General features: G+C 45.5%; 1 protein-coding gene across 1 annotated transcript; it reads right to left on the minus strand.

Moving 5' to 3' along the window:
- Window positions 1-13,022: 13,022 nt before the first annotated feature.
- On the minus strand, window positions 13,023-17,714 carry LOC134291011 (uncharacterized). Its single transcript, XM_062858254.1, has one exon. The coding sequence runs from the start codon at window positions 17,712-17,714 to the stop codon at window positions 13,023-13,025; it is 4,692 nt and encodes a 1,563-aa protein (XP_062714238.1).
- Window positions 17,715-20,507: the final 2,793 nt, after the last annotated feature.

Genomic DNA, 20,507 nt, shown 5'->3' on the forward strand with positions numbered 1-20,507 from the left:
TACAACGGAAGAAGAGGAAGACGAAACCGCCAGTAGGAGTGCAGAACGCCAAGCCAAGGCGCAAGAGAGGTGCCAAGTGCGAGAAAGGTAACGCGCTCGTCATCAAGACGGAACAGTCCAAGTACTCGGACGTCTTGAAGGCGATGCGAAGCGACGCCAAGTTTGAGGGTCTGGGATCTGACGTACGCAGTATTGAACGTACTCGTACGTGCGAAATGATCCTGGAGCTGAAGCGTGAGAAAGATCACAAGGGCACCGTCTACAAGAGGCTGGCAGAAGAGGTCGTAAGGCGACTGTGAAGGCCAAAGACATAGACGATATCACCGAAGCAGAAAAACTCGTCACGGCACTGCGGCAACAGTGCGATATGCAGGTGGCCGCCGCAGCCGTTAGGCTACGGAAGGGGCCAGCAGGAACACAGATAGCTTTGGTTCAGCTACCTGTAGTGGACGTCAAGTAGGGCGTAAGGTAGGGCGAATAAAGGTGGGCTAGTGCGTATTTCACCTGACATTCCACGAACTACCAGAGGTTTTCTTTAGGTGTCTGGCACCAGGACAGAAGCCCTCACAGGCGCAAAATATGTAGGCAATGCGGCACTGAAGGTCATAAGGCCCAAAGCTGCACGAGTCCACCCATCTGTATGATCTGCGCCGTGGAATACCCCGCCTAGGAGTGGGTGTCTACTACCTGTTAGGGCTTCGTGGTCGCCAAAGTACACGGGGTCTTCTTCTGTAGCTGTTATGCGCCTCCGCGGTGGCCGATCGAGCAGTTTACGCAAATGATGGACCGCATAACGACCGTGCTAACAGGACAAAGACCGGTTTTAATAGCGGGTGACTTCAATGCCTGGGCCGTGCATTAGGGAAGCCGTTTCACGAACCACCGGGGTCAGATCCTGCTAGAGACACTGGGCATATTAGATGTAGATTTGGCTAATGTCGGCACCAAGAGCACCTACAGTCGAAACGGAGCGGAGTCAATTATTGACGTGACCTTTTGTAGTCCTGGCCTAACAAGTAGTTCAAACTGGAGAGTAGACGATTGCTACACTCACAGCGATCACCTGGTGGTTCATTACAGTATCGACTACAACAACAGCAGGCAGCGAGTAGAAGAAGAGGCGGCTAGGCCAAAGCCAAGCCCTCGCAGGTGGAAGACATCATACTTCGACAAAAAGGTATTTAGGGAGGCGCTCCGCCGTGAGCGAAACTTACTTGGTTTAGACGGCGACGAGCTAGTAGCGGTACTCTCACTTGCGTGTTATGCGACCAAGCCTAGGCGAAATGGGAGGCCACCGGCTTACTGGTGGTTCGATGCGATTGCGGACCTGCGCCGCGCCTGCCTACGGGCTAGGCGGCGGATGCAGCGAGCACGATCAGAGGAAGAGCGAAACGAACGGCGGGTGGTGTTCGCCGCTGCAAAAGCCGCGCTGAAGACCGAGATAAGAGCAAGCAAAAAGGCTTGCTTTGAGATTGAGGGTCTCTGTCAGAGTGCTAATACGAACCCGTGGGCTGACGCCTACAGGATCGTTATGGCCAAGACGAGAGGTGTAATGGCTCCTACAGAGAAATCTCCAGAGATGTTGGAGGGGATCATGGAGAGGCTTTTTCCGCGCCATGATCCTAGTCCTTGGCCTCCTTCCGTAGGACAGTCGGGGACTGGGGCTGGCGATGAGGAGAGGGTCATCTATGTGGAACTTGGGAACTAGGGAAAACCATCGAAGACTTTCCGGAAGGAATTACTGGACATTTTTTTTAGCGGAATCGGTAGCAGACCCTAATAAAAATCTGGGGTAATCTTGAGGAAACATTCGGGAAAACTAAAAAAAAAATCTAAAAAAAATCAAAGGAAGAGTTGCTGAAGGATTTGATAGAGCAATCTCCTAGGGCATTCCTGGCAGAATACTTCGAAAATTCCTTAGAAGATTTTCTGAAGGAATCGCTTGAGGGATTTCTGAAAAAAAAAACGAATACCTGGATGATATTTTTTTTACACGGGTGAGGGCACAAATAATGGGAAAACTCATAATGGTAACATAGTTTTTTTTTACTTATATGAGGGTTAATTTTCCCATTTGAACAATTATTAATTCTTATGTTTCTTATGTGCAAGAGCGCTCAAAAATTATGTTTCCTCAAGAGCTGGTTACTTTGTAAAACTATGATAGCTGCTTGACTTCCGCACGACATTTATTTCAATTAGTTCATAATCATTCAATAGTTCTTTGTTTATTTATTCTTTATTCGTTATTAAACCATCCAAACTATTGAATGTTCTAATCAGCCACGACTATTTGCCATCACTATTATTACAATTGGTCTGAATGTTCCAAATTCAACGAAACTCAACTGAAGCTCGTAATGTCTCCTTGGGGCATTACGAGTCAGTTAGCTTCCGGTGCAAAAGTTGCTCCCGTGCAGTTGACCATTCACTCATTTACTCACTACGACGAATGGTTGGAAGCAATGCGGCATGACGACGACGTCGCTCATTGCCACCACCACCAGCCACCAACACAGTGCCAATTGACGATGCGGACATGAATTTTGAAAAACGACTCAAAGTTAGCAACGGAGGTCCCCGTTCCACAAAGCGTTTCGATATCATTTTCATTACCCGGTGACATTTTCCATTCGCATATTTGGAAACAACGGACCCGTTCCATTGCCCGAAGCCAGTCGGCGGGAGGCCAGCCCATTGCTGCTGCTGCTGCTAGAGTTAATCCTATTAGGAGGGTTAATGTAAAATTCAATTGAATTGGGAAACCATTCTCAAATTCGCAAAATTTACACTCCACGGGATATCGGGTGCCCGGATGTCATCAGGATCGGTCGGGAATATACCGTGAAGTTGGGTGAAATAGTTTTATTATGTCTGTCAACTTTTTTTATGTGTTGATGCTAAAATTGAATAATAGGAGGCAATCAGTGAAGTACTAGATTGAAAGTACTGAGCTGGATTTTTGTATGGTGAGATGATCAATTCTTCATTTCTGCAATGAAATGGTGCAAACAGCGTGGGTTATATGATTTCTTGCCTAATTTGATGCTGTTTGAGCAAAAGTTTGGGTTACTGTGTTGTTGAAGTTGCAAGAAATAAATAATACAACAACACAGTTACCTAAACTTTTGCTCAACCAGCATCAAATTAGGCAAGAAATCATATAACCCACGCTATTTGCACCATTTCATTGCAGAAATGGAGAATTGATCATCTCACCATACAAAAATCCAGCTCACTACTTTCAATCTAGTACTTCACTGATTGCCTCCTATTTCAGTTGGCTTTTTGTTTTTTTTTACTCAGGGAACAGACCAGTGCAACCCCATTATACAATAATGATGATGCTTTGTGACATGGCGACCGCTTCGGTAGTCATGTGCGTAATGTTTGCCAATGGGATTTTAGCCAGCAAAGTAGTAGACTCCCAAACCGGACGATTTCATCACCCGAAGCATTCAAAGCACATATTAGAGTGCGTACAAAGCTGTCCCAAAGCCTAGTGCATACATCCATGCATTCGTATACCGGCAAGTGAACGACAGAACGGGAGGAGAAATATCCGGCATGTTGGTCCAGTGAAATCTTCTTCCTGAATCGGGGAGTCCTGGTCCACCGCCAGCCACCGAGCAAATGACAACGACGATGACGACGAAGTCGACGTCGCAATCACATACCCAACAGACTAGAAGTTGTTTGCATATCAAGCCAACAGAGCGTGAATTTTCGACTGCAACATGTTTTAATAATGAAAAACTATACACAGCGCTGGCTCTACGGCTGGTGGAGGTGGAAGTACCATGGGGCCTGTACCATGATCTTTTTAGTTTCGAAGAGCGGGAGGCAGAGAGTTGAAAACATCCTCTTTGGAATGTTCATTTATGCACAGCCGCAGAGGGGTTCCCAACTGGTGGCTAAGACAGAAGTTAATCCACACTATTTGTCCATGTTCTTAAGCCCTGAATATCCTCTGCAGTTCGTAGGGTCGTCTCCACTCGTATAGGTCCATGGCTTTGTGTCTCCATTTCCGAACTCTGCGAAGGTTCCGCAGATAGTTCTCCACTAGAGCGATCACCAGCTTTGCAGGGCTGTTTTCCGACATTCTCACAATATGTCCCAACAATCGTATCCTTCCAGCTTTTCTTCGCCACCGCACACCATTTTCCTGCATGCCGCCAAAGATGCCCCTAAGCACCCGCTGCTTACACACTTCGAGTGCTTGCATGTCCTCCTCTAGCATAGTTCAGGTCTCGTGCCCATAGAGAACTACCGGTCTTATTAGCGTTTTGTACCTACATGGTACATTTGGTGCGAGGGTGAATCTTTTTCGACCGCCAATCTGCCATAGCTGGTCTCGACTGTTTGTATCACACGCCGATTTAAAATCGACGAAAAAGTGATGTGGCACGTTGTATTTATGGCATTTGTGCAACACGGCGGAAGGTTCAGTCCTATCAACAACTTTAGGTGCTGCTACATGGACTTCACTGGCATTTGGCAGGAATCAATTTGAAATCTGTTCCAACACCCGCAGCATCAGCAGTGATTTCCCGCTGAGGTTGCTTTCATTTGATCAGAGCAGCAAATTCTTCTAAATATCGCCTTGCTCCAACGAAGTTAATCCTAATATCATAATAGATTTGCATGAAACGAACTCACCCATTTCAATAAAAATCTCTCCATTGCTCTACTGCTAGTGATGCCTCAACACTTAACGTTTACTTTTTATCTCCTAGAGAACAAAATGAAACTAGCCACTGATACTACCGGCCAAATTCCATGAAATTCGACGACGACCTTGATTTGAAATTCGTCCGCTAGGCGGCGCCAGTGTCAAAAATATTCAAACCCATGTTTCTCGGAATCCTGATGAGATAGAATGATGCCGTCTTCGGCAAAGTTGTTCAGCATGCAAAAAACTAGCTTGAACCTGAAGATTGAGTCTATGGTTCGTTAGTTCTTCGGTAGGTGACGCCTGGTTTTAAAAATATTCAAACACGTATATCTCTACTCAAATGAGCTAGAAGTATGCCGTTTTCAGCAAAGTTGTCAGCAGATAAAGATTCTTCCGCTAGGCGGTGCCAGCAATAAAATCTATATCTCAAAATTCTGATAAAATTGAACGATGCCTTCGGCAAAGTTGTTCAGCAAGATAGGAGCTATCTGACAATTAAGTCCTTGGGTTCCTGAATTATTTTCTAGATGGTGCCTAGTGTCAAGAAAGTTCAATCACGTAAATGTCGAAAACGGCGCGTTTCGAAATTCTTTCACTTGGTGGTGCCATCGTCAAGAATTTTCAAACACCTTAATCTAAGAGCCTTCTTCTTCTTATTTATGGCTCGACGATTGCATCGGAGCTTGGCCTGCCTCTCTTTAACTTAGTTTTCTTTGAGCACTTCCACAGTTATTAATTGAAGGGCTTTCTTTGCCTACCATTGCATGAATTTGTACATTGTTTGGCAAGTAACAATGATACACTATGCCCAGGGAGTCGAGAAAATTGTCCCGACCGGAACGGGAATCGAACCCGCCGTCTCCGGATTGGTGATCCATAGGCTTAATCACTAGGCTAACTGGAGATCTAAGAGTCCTGATAAGCAAAAATGATGGCACTTTCAGCAAAGATGCTCAATAAGCTTAGGACTCTCTGGTAATGGAGTCTTTAAATCATGCTAGGTGGCATCTAAGGACTGTTCATTTTATAAAGAGGACAACTTTGCAAGGCTATAAAAAGAAAACGCGTAGTTCAAATTTGAGCAGCCTTGGTTAGTTGTTCAGTACATTATATTAACACTTATGAGCCTGTGCCTCATTTTGCACCCTATTTCAAAACTTTAAAAATCTGATTCTCAGCCGTTTCTCAACGAAAATTTGTGAAATTTTGACAGTTGATCACAAAATCCTTCTAGTTTATGGAACCGGTATCATGGTTCCGATTTTTTCCGTTGTTCCGGATTTATGGCCGTGGGTACTGGGGTAACCTCCTTATCAGATAGAGGTGCAACCTATAATTCGCCTTCGAAAACTAGCTTGCGGCATTCCAAACTTCTTGATTTTGCAAAACAAGAGTATTGGAGCATATTTCTAGAGATGCTGAATACACTGGCCACTTCTCTGGATGTTCCGGAAACCTGGTGCCCTCAGGGAAGTAGCCACTTTCTGACCGGTTCTGAAACCTAGCTTGCGACATATCAAACTTCCTGATTTTTCAAAACAAGATTATTGGTACATGTTTTGAGAGATTTCGGATACACTGGCCACGTCTCCGGATGTTCCGGAATCCTGGTGCCCCCAGGGAAGTGACCACTTTTTGACCGGTTCTGAAACCTAGCTTGCGACATATCAAACTTCATGATTTTGTAAAACAAGACTATTGGTACATGTTTTGGGAGAATTCGGATATACTGGCCACTGGTGCCCCCAGGGAAGTGGCCACTTTTTGACCACTTCTCATGAAATTTGATATGTCGCAAGCTAGGTTTCAGAACCGGTCAGAAAGTGGCCACTTCCCTGGGGGCACCAGGATTCCGGAACATCCGGAGACGTGGCCAGTGTATGTGAAATCTCTAGAAACATGGTCCAATACTCTTGTTTCGCCAAATCATAAAGTTTGATATGTTGCAAGCTTGGTTTCAGAACCGGTCAGAAAGTGGCCACTTCCCTGGGGACACCAGGTTTCCGGAACATTCGGAGATGTGGCCAGTGTATCCGAAATCTCTCAAAACATGTACCAATAGTCTTGTTTTGAAAAATTGTAAAGTTTAATATGTCGCAAGCTAGGTTTCAGAACCGGTCAAAAAGTGGCCACTTCCCTGGGGACACCAGGTTTCCGGAACATCCAGAGATGTGACCAGTGTATCCGAAATCTCTCAAAACATGTACCAATTGTATTGTGTTGCAAAATCATGAAGTTTGATATGTCGCAAGCTAGGTTTCAGAACCGGTCAGAAAGTGGCCACTTACCTGAGGGCACCATGTTTCCGGAACATTCGGAGAAGTGGCCAGTGTATTCAGCATCTTTAGAAATATGCTCCAATACTCTTGTTTTGCAAAATCAAGAAGTTTGGAATGCCGCAAGCTAGTTTTCGAAGGCGAGTTATAGGTTGCACCTCTATCTGATAAGGAGGTTACCCCAGTACTCACGGCCATAAATCCGGAACAACGGAAAAAATCGGAACCATGATACCGGTTCCATAAACTAGAAGGATTTTGTGATCAACTGTCAAAATTTCACAAATTATCGTTGAGAAACGGCTGAGAATCAGATTTTTAAAGTTTTGAAATAGGGTGCAAAATGAGGCACAGGCACATAGGTGTTAACAGATAATAACCATAAATAAATTGGTTTAAAATTATTGAACTTCATAGAAATGTGGCAAAGTGTTTCGAGAGATCAATTTTTCAATTCCCAAAAACTAAAGATAAACACAAAATTTCTGTAAACATCGGTGTATCGTTTTTAATTGCAAAAGAGTGTTTACCATGCTGCAGCAGTTTGAGTGATACATATTCTGGCAAAATATAAACCTAATCGGAATAATGGTTGTTGAGATATTAAAGATACAAATTGGACTCGATTTTCCGAATAAAATTTATTTGTTAAACAAAAATGTATAAAAATATTAAATTTTGAATGTTTTCAATGGATCTAGTCGAAAGTACTAATAATGCAAATTCAAATGCAGAAAACCGCTTCTTGATAGCATTGTTTGTTTGATTACTGTGCTTCATGGCAGTTACCGGAGATAAAACCGCTTCGTTCTATGAAGGTTCTCTTAAATAACGATGTACTCTATTGCAAATACAACGTAACAATGATGTCGAAAATAAAAATTAACATGTAGTTATTTTCAAATAAGGTATATAATTACATAGGGTCAGACCTTGCTGAAAATAAATAATAATAAGCTTCTCTAGAATCAAAAACTTGCATTTATGGAGCAAAAAGTATGCAATTTTTCATTATGGCCATCATTGAGTATTAAATTTATGATGAAGAATGTACTTTAAAGCACATTTTTCTTCGGTATCATTTAGAATGCGATTCTCTTCTATACTGGACAAATTTTGAACTGATTCCGTAGTGTTATTGCATCACTGGACTTAAATAAGTATTTTTTATCAATTTCATTGATAACAAGGCAACTCACTATATCAAGCTGTATAATGCTTGGTGCATTATTATTGACCAACTATTACACTCTACCTTTAGAAGAATAGTATTAGATCCCAACACATTGAAAAGTTCATGAAAATTTTAAAGTTATGTATGTGGATTGTTGTGTAGAATTTTGAGAAATGGGGTTTTATTGAGTTTTAACGAAAACCGCTTCAGTTCCATAACTAAGGACACTTTGTATAATGTTATATTTTTCCTACACTGTAGAATAGCTATGGAAATTTATGCAAAAAACCGATAATGATTTTATTGAAAAATAAAAAAGATATCACACAAATAAGGTGTCCTCTTTATAAAATGAACAGTCCTTAGTATCAACAAATTTAAATACGTGTTTTCGAAACCCTAAGCGAGCGAGCCTTGGAGGACATTTTCTACAAAGTGCCAGTTTAAATCTCTATACCTACTATTTCTAACAAGCAATGATGATGGAACACGAATGTTGATGTTTTTTGGATAACCAACTGAAAAGGTATATTAAGCATACGTAATATCCAAAGTGCATATGCACAATTTGTAGAAAAATACACAAATTGATTGAAAAAATAAAGAAAAATCCGCGATATTCTGGTGGGGCTTCGCAGAATCCCTACTCGGGAGGAGCTGAGACGAGACTCGCAAAGAGGAAAAAAGCAACGTCAAGTGTAGCTCAAATGCAGCTGTCAGTTGTAGCTCATTTGATTACGTTATCTAAAACTATCAAAGTATTGCAATCCAAGATAAATCATAACGGAAAAATTCACTCCGAGTAGCATTTTCTTCTGTTGTGCTATCAAAAATAAATTGAAAACTAAATACTCCAATGATTACTTTGCTTGGCGATCTAAAAATTCATTTCAACATGATTTTGTGCGAGAGAGGGATTCAGTTACACTGCATTTGAAATGCAGTCACGTAAGTGTTTGAACCACCTGCCTAAACCAAATGTCAACACAGATAGGAAGAAAAAAAATTATTAAACTGGAGAAATAGAAGACCGTCTCTGCCAGTCTCGTCTCAGGGGGAGTCCTTGATAAAATTCTCCTCCAAAGAACTTCTGGAAATTCATGGAATCCATAGGGAACGTCCATAAATTACGTCACACTTTGAGGAGGGAGGGGAGATACATCCCTAGAGGAATTCATGGATAAATTAGATGACCCAATTTCCATATTTGCCGATAACAGCATCCTTAAACATAGGTCTTTGTTATAATATTCTTTGCTTGCTGAATATCTTTGCCTAAGACGGTATCATTATATATTATCTGGGTTCTGAGTTAATGGTGTTTGAATAAATTCGATGATGGCACCACCTAGCGAATTAAAGTAGAACCAAAGTCTCCATTTTCAGGTAGTTCTTACTTTTTGGACACTCATTAGAGTTTGATGTATATGTGTTTGAGCTTCTCGATAATAGGCGCCACCTAGCGGATAAATCACAAACCATGGACTTAATTATCAGATAGATCTTAGCTTACTGGACAACTTTGCCGAAGGCGTCAGCATTCCATCCCATCAGCATTCTAAGATATAGAGGTCATTGTTGACACTGGCGTCGCCTAGCGGATGAACCTCAAACTAAGGCGCCGTTTCAGATGGATCTCAAGTTGCTGAACAACTCATAACTCTGTTGAAAACGGCACACTTCTAGATCATTAGAGTTTTGAGATAACGCACGAGATATAGATAAGGTATATGAACCTTTTAGGGGTCTCCAGTTAGCCTAGTGGTTATGGATATGAATCACCAATCCGGAGACGGTGGGTTCGATTCCCGTTCCGGTCAGGAACATTTTCTCGATTCCCTGGGCATAGTGTATCATTGTGCTTGCCTCACAATGTACAAATTCATGCAACGGCAGGCAAATGTAGCCCTTCAATTAATAACTGTGGCAGTGCTCAAAGAACACTAAGTTGAAGAGAGGCAGGCCAAGTTCCAGTGGGAACGTAGAGCCGACAATTCGAAGAAAAAGAAGCTTTGAACACTGTTGACACTGGCGCGTAGCGGTCAAATCTTGAACCAAGGCACTGTTCCAAATGGTTTTTAGCTATTCTAAATCATTACAGTTTTTAAAATAACGTTTTTGAGCCTTTTTGAAACTAGGCATCATCTAGCGGAAAAATACGAATCACGAGCTCAACTGTCAGATAGTTTCAAGCTTGATGAGACCAACTTTGTTTTGATGTCGCATCATCCTATCTCAATAAAGATATATGTGTTTAAACATGTTTGACACTGGCGCCGCCTATCGGTGGAATCTTGAACCAAAGTAGTCGACACCAGATAGTTCTTTATCTGCTGAATAACTTTGCTGAGATTGGCATACTTCCAGTTCATTAGAGTAGAGAAATATAAACGTTTGATCTTTTTCAACAATTAGTGTCACCTAGCGGAGAACTAATAAAACTAATCATAGACTCAATTGTCAGATAGTTCTTAGGATACTGAACAACACTGACGAAGACGGCATCACTCTATCTTGTCATTATTCTGAGATACAGGGGCTTAAATATTTTTGATATTGGTGCTGCCTAGCGGACGAATCTCGAACCAAGGTTGCCGTTATCAAGTAGTCCTTAATCTGCTGAACAAATTTACCGAATAAACTATTCTTCTATCTCATCGCGATTTTGAAATATACGATGAAACCAGAAATCTTCTTCAAAATTCGACGAAAAACAAAAAAAGTTATGACCATTTTTTGTACTTTTTCGAATGTAAAAAAAATGTATGTTGCGGGATGCAGGTAAAAAACTTAAAATCTCTCACTCTGATTACTTATCACACGCTGTTTGGGAAAGCACATGAATAACTGTTCGGAGGTTGAAGTAGAAAAGACACGAAAACTTCCATTGCCGGCCACGCCCGTTGTGTCCGTTACGATGATAGGAAAGGATGTTGTATATTTGGAATGGAATGATTGGTCATTGTTATCAACTGACATTGTCTACAAAGAGTGAGTCAGTAAGATTCAGGTTGTGTAGATGTTATTTAGTAGATCATGTGTTGGTGTGATTATCAGAGGGTTTCAGTATATTTGAACACCAACGTTGGGATTGCCGAAGCTAGAAAATTTCATGTCTCTCCATAAGCCTTTTTACTTCATGGATAGCATACAGACAATTTGCGCTTGCTCTCTGAATCGAAACGAAACATAATTGGGTATACCTGAATTTACCTGGCAAGAGCGTTACCTAGAAGTTAGGATTTTGCTTAGGGAACGGTTTGGAATTCAGTATAATTGAGTAATGCAACTGGAGTACCATTGTTGGTACTACCAAGCCTGATCATATTCATTTCAGAAACGTATGATATGAAATTAGACTCTTCTGAAAAGCTGGCGATGGACCCATTGCAATTGTGGTATAATTGGATGACATTCAATATTTTGAAGGCCGGCAATTGAATAAGAGTTTTTTTTTTCTATTTACTATATACATCGCTATGTTTCAGCATAGTAAGAGATAAAATCAAAACTGATCCCTTAATGGTCATCGGAACATTGGACGTTCGAAACACAAGGGAAAAACGCAACACTTATAACAATGCTTTTTCGAGTTGAACAAATATGTCGAAAAACCAGACGAGGTTGTACCTTCATCCCTGTTTGGGGCTCCACTTATGCCTCAAACGGGGAATTTCTTTCCTCAGAAAGAAAACGCACAAGTTTACACTTGAAACACTTTATTGCACTTAACTTGGCGTTGTCCAAGCCACGCCAACGCTTGTAAGTACACTTCACTTAACTTCACACTACTTGACCGTTAGCCGGGTCAGAATAAACTATTTCGCAGTACGCTGGAACGCGTCTGCTTATATAGCGCTCAAAAATGTTGCACGACAAGAATTCGAAAACTCCAGAACAATCCGGAAATCTGGTGTCACTGCAACACACGCGGCTCTCTCCGTGCGCGATGACGGCGATGATGATGATGACGCTGAGTTCCCGACGGTGGCGGTGGCGGCAACGCGCGCGTTCACTCACGAGCGCGTGTTTACATCGATGAGTGGTGATGGTGGTGGTGCTGGCGGCGGGTGAGCAACTTGCTGCTGATGATGGTACTCCCGCGTTTGACGTTTTCCATCTTCTCTTGCGTGATAGGGGAAAGTGGGGCACATTTGCGACCGGAGCGTACTTGTCGGTAGCGAACATGCACCCCCGGGCTGGAAGTCATCTGAAGCACTGCAATGTGGATTGCAGTTGTCTTCGATCGGCAGAATGGAGAGTTTGGAAATGGCTCGTCGGTATGTTGTTCCGCCAATCCTCACGTCGACAGCTCGCACAAGATTGTCCGATCCAGGGTACACGTTGGTTATTCTACCAAGTCTCCAGCTTTGAGATGGCAGATCTTTCTCCTCAACCAAAACGATCATTCCAGGACGAATATTCGGACTCGTTCGTTGGTTCTTCGTTCGAGGTTGCAGACTCAGTAGATAATCCTTCCTCCACTGTCTCCAAAATTGCTCTCGAAGATGCTGCAGATATTGCCATCGGGACAATCGATTCAATGGCACATCGTCGTAGGCAGGGTTGCCATTATGCCAGATTTATCTGGCACAGCCAGATTTTTGATTGCCGAAAAGACAAAAAGAGAAACCTGCTGTTTTGCCAGATTTTTGAAAATTTTGACAGAGTTCCTTAATGCTATGAATCAGTAACAAGAATGTTAAATATAAATACTGTTATCCATTAATGGAGACGATATATGATTGATTTCATGTTCACTATTCCAGTTGTGATATCAAGACTGTTGTTGTTTTGAAATTGTGTTACTTGCGAAACTTAGAAAAATAAATATTTATCAAATTTTGATATAATTTTGTTATTGCGAGAACTGCCAGATTTTGCCAGATTTTCGTTTTTAAATTTGCCAGATATTTTTAAAAAAGTAGTGGCAACCCTGGTCGTAGGTAGGCTCTGGGGTGGCGATGAGAGGACGTCCAACGAGAAAGTGACCAGGCGTTATCACTTCTGGATCAGACGGGTCGGCAGAGATGGAGAAAAGAGGTCGAGAATTGAGGATCGCCTCCACCTGCGTTAATACCGTAGCGTATTCCTCAAAAGTCAGCTTGGCATCTCTCAAAGTTCGCTTCAGATGGTACTTGGCACTTTTCACCGCAGCCTCCCAAAGGCCGCCGAAATTCGGTGCTTCGGGAGGGATGAAATGCCAGGCGATTTCCTTCGGTTGACAATACTCCTCGATGTGGTTAACAGATTCGCGGTTTCGGAAGAGTTGATACAGCTCGCGCAGTTCCGATTTGGCACCCTTGAAGTTACTCCCATTATCGGAATATACTTCCTTGCTCAAGCCACGCCGACTGGTAAACCGGTGGAATGCTGCTAAGAAGGCCTCGCTGGTCATGTCGGAGACCAACTCCAGATGAACCGCCTTTGTTGCCATGCAAACAAATACGGCAATGTAGGCCTTCACAAGTCGTGGTTTGTACCGGCCCTCCTTGACCAGTACCGGACCTGCGTAGTCTACGCCAGTCCTTTCGAATGGATGTGCTTGGGTCACTCGGCAGGACGGCAGGCTTCCCATTAGTTGGCTGGAACCCTTTGGTCTGGAACGAAAACAGTGGATGCAGGATCTCGTAATCTTCCGTACGGATGATCGTCCGTCTAGCAGCCAAAACTTTAAACGAAGGGCCGCCAGTAGACCAGAGGGACCGATGTGCATTAGCTCCTCGTGGTAGGCCTTGATGATGAGATCGGTGATCGGATGCTTTGGTAACACGAACTGATGTTTGCTGGCGAATGGAAGGTTCGAATGCTGAAGTCTCCCTCCGACTCGTAGAACTCCGTTGCAGTAGATGGGATGCAGCGCGTAGATCCGCTTGCACGGCTCGTTGGCTTCCATGTGATGAATTTCATCCGCTAGCGTCTCATACTGGATAACCTTCACGATGAGTTCCAGAGACTCTCGTAACTCTGGAATCGTTGGACGATGACTGGTAACGCGCTGTGAGGCGTTCTTTATTCGGCAGTTCCGAATAAATCGCTGAACTAGAGCAGTCACACGCTGTAGTTTCCGAAATGAGCTGTACTTCGAAAACACAGGCAGCTCATCTTGGTTAATGGCCGATGCTGCGATGATCGGTGTTGCTCTAATCTCCGGGATGACATCGTCAGGTAGATCTGCTGGGATCTCCACGTCGTACTCTACACTCTGCAGAAACTTGGGTCCCGTCCACCACAGATCGTTGGTACGCAATGCTTCTGGTAGTTGTCCTCGTGACACGATGTCTGCCGGATTTTCTTTCGTTGAGATGTACTTCCATTGCGCACTCAGCGGGCCGGCGAGCTCCTGTATTTTCCCGATACGATTCCGAACGAACACTTGAAGGGATGTCAGTGGTTTCTTCAGCCAAGCGAGGACTATCTGGCTGTCCGTCCAGAGAATGGTATTGTCCACCTTCAAGTCGAGCGATCCGAGGACCTTGGAAACCAGTCGAGCCAGGAGAAACGCTCCCAGCAGCTCCATACGGGGAATGGTGACTTGCTTTGTAGGAGCCACCTTCGATTTGCTGCACAGCAAGCTTAGACTTGCGGATCCGTCAGGGAAAATGCTGCGCAGATACACCGCTGCTCCATATGCCAGTTTCGATGCATCCGAGAAGCCATGCACCTCAACAGCGATGTAGTTCGGTGTTACGACACATCGAGGAATTCTGATGCTACTTACTTGCTGAAGAGAAGTTCGAAATTGCAACCATTCTTGTAACAAGTCGCCCTCCAGTTTCGCATCCCACGGAACTCCTGCTAGCCAAATCCTCTGCATGATAAGTTTGGCGATAATGATTACCGGGGACAGGAGACCAATCGGATCAAACAGCTTGCTGATTTCGGAAAGGACAGATCGCTTGGTCGGTGGTTTGGATTCGTTAGCAAGATGGTTAGCGACGAATGCAAACTCATCCCGCTGCGGACTCCAGGTCAAACCTAGAGTTTTCATGACTCCTTCGCAGCCGTCTGTCAGATTCACCAACTCCTCACGATCTGATTCAGGGATGCATTCAAGTAGCTTCGGAGAGTTGGAGCTCCACTTATGGACAGGGAACCCAGCGGATTTCAGCATTCCAATAAGCTGGGTCTGGCATTCGATGGCTTCGGCTACGGTATCAGCTCCAGATAAGATGTCGTCGACGTAGCAATCTTCTCGGATGATGTTCGCAGCGATGGGGAAGGAGTCGGCCTCGTCGATACTCAGCTGCAACAAACACCTTGTCGCGAGGAATGGAGCGCACGCTGTTCCATACGTCACCGTTGTCAACTCCAGTACCCGAAGAGGTTGCGCAGGATCATCTCGCCAGAAGATCCTTTGGAAGCACGAATGGGCTGGAACTACCTTGATCTGCCGATACATCTTCGAAATATCAGCCGTGAACACGACGAAGTGCTTCCGGAAGCGAACGAGGATGACGAAGATGTCGTTCTGCACTGTTGCTCCCACCAGAAGAGCTTGATTGAGAGCAACGTCAGATGGCGAAGCCTTGGCTGATGCATCGAACACCACACGAAGCTTTGTACTGGAGCTCGATGGACGAAGTACCGCATGATGGGGCATGTAGTACCGGGGTCGACTCGGTTCATCGCAATCCTCGATGTTCTCTCGGCAGTGTCCCAGGGCTTCGTAGTCGTCGATGAACTTGCTGTACTGGAGTTTGAGAGCAGGATCCTTCTTCATCCGCCTTTCGAGGGAAAAGAAGCGACGCAGGGCTAACTCTCGGTTGTCCTTCAGCTGGGGAGGATATTCTCGGAAAGGCAGCGACACAACATATCTGCCGTCCACGTCTCGATAGTGGGTATCTTGAAACTTCTTTTCGCATTCCTCCTGGTCCGTAGGTTGATCAGCATCGTTGACTTCTTCGACTTCCCAAAACCTTTGCATGGTCTCGGAGAGTGTGCTGGCTGTGGATACGTAGCACTGCTGATCGTTTTGCTCTTCCTCGACGTCACCAGCGACCACCCATCCAAATTGCGTCTCCTGGAGATCGGGCAAGTCCTCTCGCAGCTGTATTCTTCCCAATTTGAGCAGTCGGAGGAAATGGGATACGCCAAGCAGCATATCGATTTGGCCAGGCGTATTAAACTCGGGATCAGCCAGAAACACGGATGTCGGAATCGGCCACTTCGATATATCCAGCTGGGTCGTGGGGATGACTCCTGTCACCTTGGAAATCACCAAGCATTCGACCATTGTTGAGAAGTCAGTGTACCTGGATTCGACTGCCACTGTCAACTTCTCATGAGCGCAAGTCCTGGCTGTACCTACTCCCGTAATTGGTACAAGCATTGGAGCCCGGTGTACCGCCAGACGATCTGCCATACTCCGCGAAATGAAGCTCATCTGCGATCCAGAATCCAGAAGCACACGACAGGGTACCTTCCTGTTGCAGAGGTCTCGCAAATTCACCAGAGCTGTCATGAGCATCACCGTCTTCTGTTCCAACGGTTGGTTGTTCGGAACAGCCGTGTTTGACGATGATCGAGAAGGTAACTGCGATGGCGACGCTGGTTGGTTCACTGGAGCTGTGCTTGCCTGCTGTACCGGTTGAGCGAGCTTCTCTGGTGATGGCTTCGGGATCTCATGCAGAAGCGTGTGGTGCCTTCGCTGGCACTCCGCACAAGTCTTCCTGGATGGGCACTTGGCGGATCGATGTCCTGGACTTAGGCAGTTGAAGCATAGGTTCAACTCCTTCACCTTCTCTGTACGTTGCGTTGTTGTCCACTTGTTGAATATAGGGCACTCGAAGTGGCGATGATCCTCGTTACACAGAAGACAACGCTGCGGCTTGCTCGTCGGGGTTGCAGCGTGCACTTTCTGGCTTGTAGACTTCGTGTTGGATGGCCTGAAGCTTCCTTCCTTCGTTGATGCTTGGTGTTGACGGTTCTGAAACCGCTCCAACACCTGACACTCGTTCTGCAGGAATTGCATGGTCTTGTCAAAGTCAGGCAGCTTACCGTGCTCCTGGGTCCTCTCCCACAGCTGAAGTGTCTGGTCATCCAGTCGGGCCGTGATGATCTTTGTCAGCAAGAGACCAGACATCGCGTCGACCTTAACGCCTTGGTACTCTAGTCCTCCGATGTGCCGGTTGACCGCCTTGACCAGCTCCAGCAGGTCCTTGTGGTTCCTCTTCGCAATCGGCTTCAGCTCCAAGAGGCCCGCCACATGGGTGTCAACGATCACACGAGGATTTTCGAATTGGTCTTGAAGCTGCTTCCAGGTTTGCTGGAAGTTATTCTCCTGGATCATCTTTGCAGTAATCCATCCGGACGCTTCGCTGATCAGGGCCTTGTCCAGATGGTGCAGCTTCATGGCGTCGGATTCATTGCTGCGCACGACGATGTCCTCAAACATTGCTCGGAACTTCGGCCAATTCTCCACTTTCCCATCGAAGCTGGGAATCGGAGCTCGCAACGGTTGTTGCTGGATGATGACCTGTGGGTTGCCGGTTGCCATTGCAGGAGCACCACCGGCAGTCAGCTTCGTGGAGAGCCGCTCGAGTCGATCCGTGGCTTCGATATGCAGCATGTCGAAGGCCATCTGCATTTCGCCCTACTCCTCGAATTTGGACGGCGGTGTAGCATCCAGCACTTCTCGGTGAGCTGCTTCGTACTCCTGGTAGTGCAGCTCCAGCCTCTTCGCGAAGACCTTCAGCAGTGAAGGCGTGATCTTCGTCGGATCGTCCTCTGCTTCCTGCAGGGTTTGGTTGATCATTGTGACCTTCCTCTTGATTTGGCCACGGTGATAGATGAGGGTCTTGACGTCATCCATCTCTTCCTCCTTCTTGCCCATTTTCTTACTCGCCAACTTCGGTGTGTGATTCAGAGGCGACATTTCTCTTCGTCACTCGTACTTCGTTTGGGTGGAGGGTTACGACAGACGGTTGGTCGAAGTTCTCCTCTTCGGTGTCCTCGCAGGTTGTCACCGACAGTGCCGATCTCTTCTGACCGGTGGGGATTCTCGGCTGGTCGCCTTGTTGACCAGGGGAACAACTTACTTGTGCCGATCTCCTCGCTGACCGGCGACAATTCTCCAGGGGAAAGGTCTCGTTTCCACTGATCGCTCCTCGACCAGCAGAAGCTTCGCTGATACCGACCGACTCGTCGATCGGTAGAAGTCCTCCGATGGGATGGTGTCTTTGCCGGCGGCAAGGAAGACACCGTTGGTGCCGGTCGTTCACAGACCGACAGGGATTCCTCAGCTGGTCGCCTCGTTGACCAGGGGAACTACTCACTTGTGCCGATCCCTTGTTGACCGGCGGTCTCCAGAGATAGGGTCCTGCTTCCACTGATTGCTCCTCAAATCAGCAGAAGGCCTCGACAGGTTGGTATCCTTGCCGGCGGCAAGGTGTCGTTGGCTCCGGTCGGCTCGCTGACCGGCAGGGGTTCCTCGCTTCGATAATGAACCGGGGACTGTAGGCCGGTTCCACTCCACGGGCACTGAATCCGGTTCGGACGGACCAAAATGTTGAGGCGCCGCAATGCCTCAAGCGGGTAGCGTTGGACTCCTTCGGTATTCCGGGCGGGAAAATGTCTCGCAAGACCTCGGGATGCCACGGAACACAGGGATCCTCCGTTGATCCGGCTCGAAGGACCAAAATGTTTGGGGCTCCACTTATGCCTCAAACGGGGAATTTCTTTCCTCAGAAAGAAAACGCACAAGTTTACACTTGAAACACTTTATTGCACTTAACTTGGCGTTGTCCAAGCCACGCCAACGCTTGTAAGTACACTTCACTTAACTTCACACTACTTGACCGTTAGCCGGGTCAGAATAAACTATTTCGCAGTACGCTGGAACGCGTCTGCTTATATAGCGCTCAAAAATGTTGCACGACAAGAATTCGAAAACTCCAGAACAATCCGGAAATCTGGTGTCACTGCAACACACGCGGCTCTCTCCGTGCGCGATGACGGCGATGATGATGATGACGCTGAGTTCCCGACGGTGGCGGTGGCGGCAACGCGCGCGTTCACTCACGAGCGCGTGTTTACATCGATGAGTGGTGATGGTGGTGGTGCTGGCGGCGGGTGAGCAACTTGCTGCTGATGATGGTGCTCCCGCGTTTGACGTTTTCCATCTTCTCTTGCGTGATAGGGGAAAGTGGGGCACATTTGCGACCGGAGCGTACTTGTCGGTAGCGAACAATCCCTACTTAAAATTTTTCTATATATTTTCTATCTCTCTCTTCTCGACATAGAGAGACAACTCATGTATAAAGTGTCTCGAGTATACCAAAGTGGAGAATCCTTGTCGTTTTGACAGGTCTCCTGCTTGATTGGAACTATGGGGATGACACTAGATCAACTGTTCCAATTTTGACGTTTCTCCTCTTTGTTTTATCCAGGCTCGTTACTCATGTATATTCGTATAGTTGTAGCCATCGCTAGAGCCAGAAACGGGTTGAAAAGCCGTTTACCTTCCTTCCAACTTCCACAGCACACAGCCGCACTATCTTAACAGTAATCATAGCACAATATGTCTACGCCAGGCATTCATGCAGCAATGCGTGAACCCTCAACCGAAAATAACCATTTCCCAACATCACTTCGACATTCACATGCCACCTCCTACGACATTGTTGCCTAAAACCATGACATCACCAACACTCACACACTGAACATGCCTGTTGGTTTCAAGCAGTTATCTCATCGGTTCCTTGTCTGAGTTCAGTTGAGCTGGAGATAAAGGAGAAGCAACTACGAGCGGTCAATTAATCTCCAATGTATCAAAAAACAATTGTGATGACTTTACAAGTGGAACTCCAACGCTGAGCGGCAAGCAAACTGAATTCAAGCATGACCTCATAGCAACTGAGGCAATCCTAGAGATTCTTGCCGGTGCAATCTTCAGATAGAAATAAAAGAAGTCAATGGAAATTTATCCAGACAACAGATAAATGCTAGAATTGAGATCTGCATCACTCTGGGTACAGAGACTGAATGTGAAAAATTGTGAGACTTAAGCTTGGGAACCGCTGCTACTCATAGGTACAGATAGACTTACTCGCTGCCAAGATGTACCTCGGCGAATTTGAAAATGTTCCGTATTGGATTCCACTGCCTGACCAGAGAAGATGCACAATTTATACACGTACATTTGATATTGTTGGTTCATCCAAGACGAGATGTTTTATGTAGCCGAATGTTGCTACCAATCTTGAGTGCACACAGCACACAGCTCCATTGAAGAAACACGTATGCACGATTGAATCAACCGAATGAAAAAGATTTATGATGTCGGTGCCGAATAGGAACATGGCCCTGAAAATAATAGGGGTTGGGATCGAAGCTGAGGTGTGAAAGTGTAGTTGGAGGCGGAGTCGAATCTATTCTATTC

This window comes from Aedes albopictus, chromosome 3, assembly GCF_035046485.1.
Source record: "Aedes albopictus strain Foshan chromosome 3, AalbF5, whole genome shotgun sequence".
NCBI classification, from domain to species: Eukaryota; Metazoa; Arthropoda; class Insecta; order Diptera; family Culicidae; genus Aedes; species Aedes albopictus.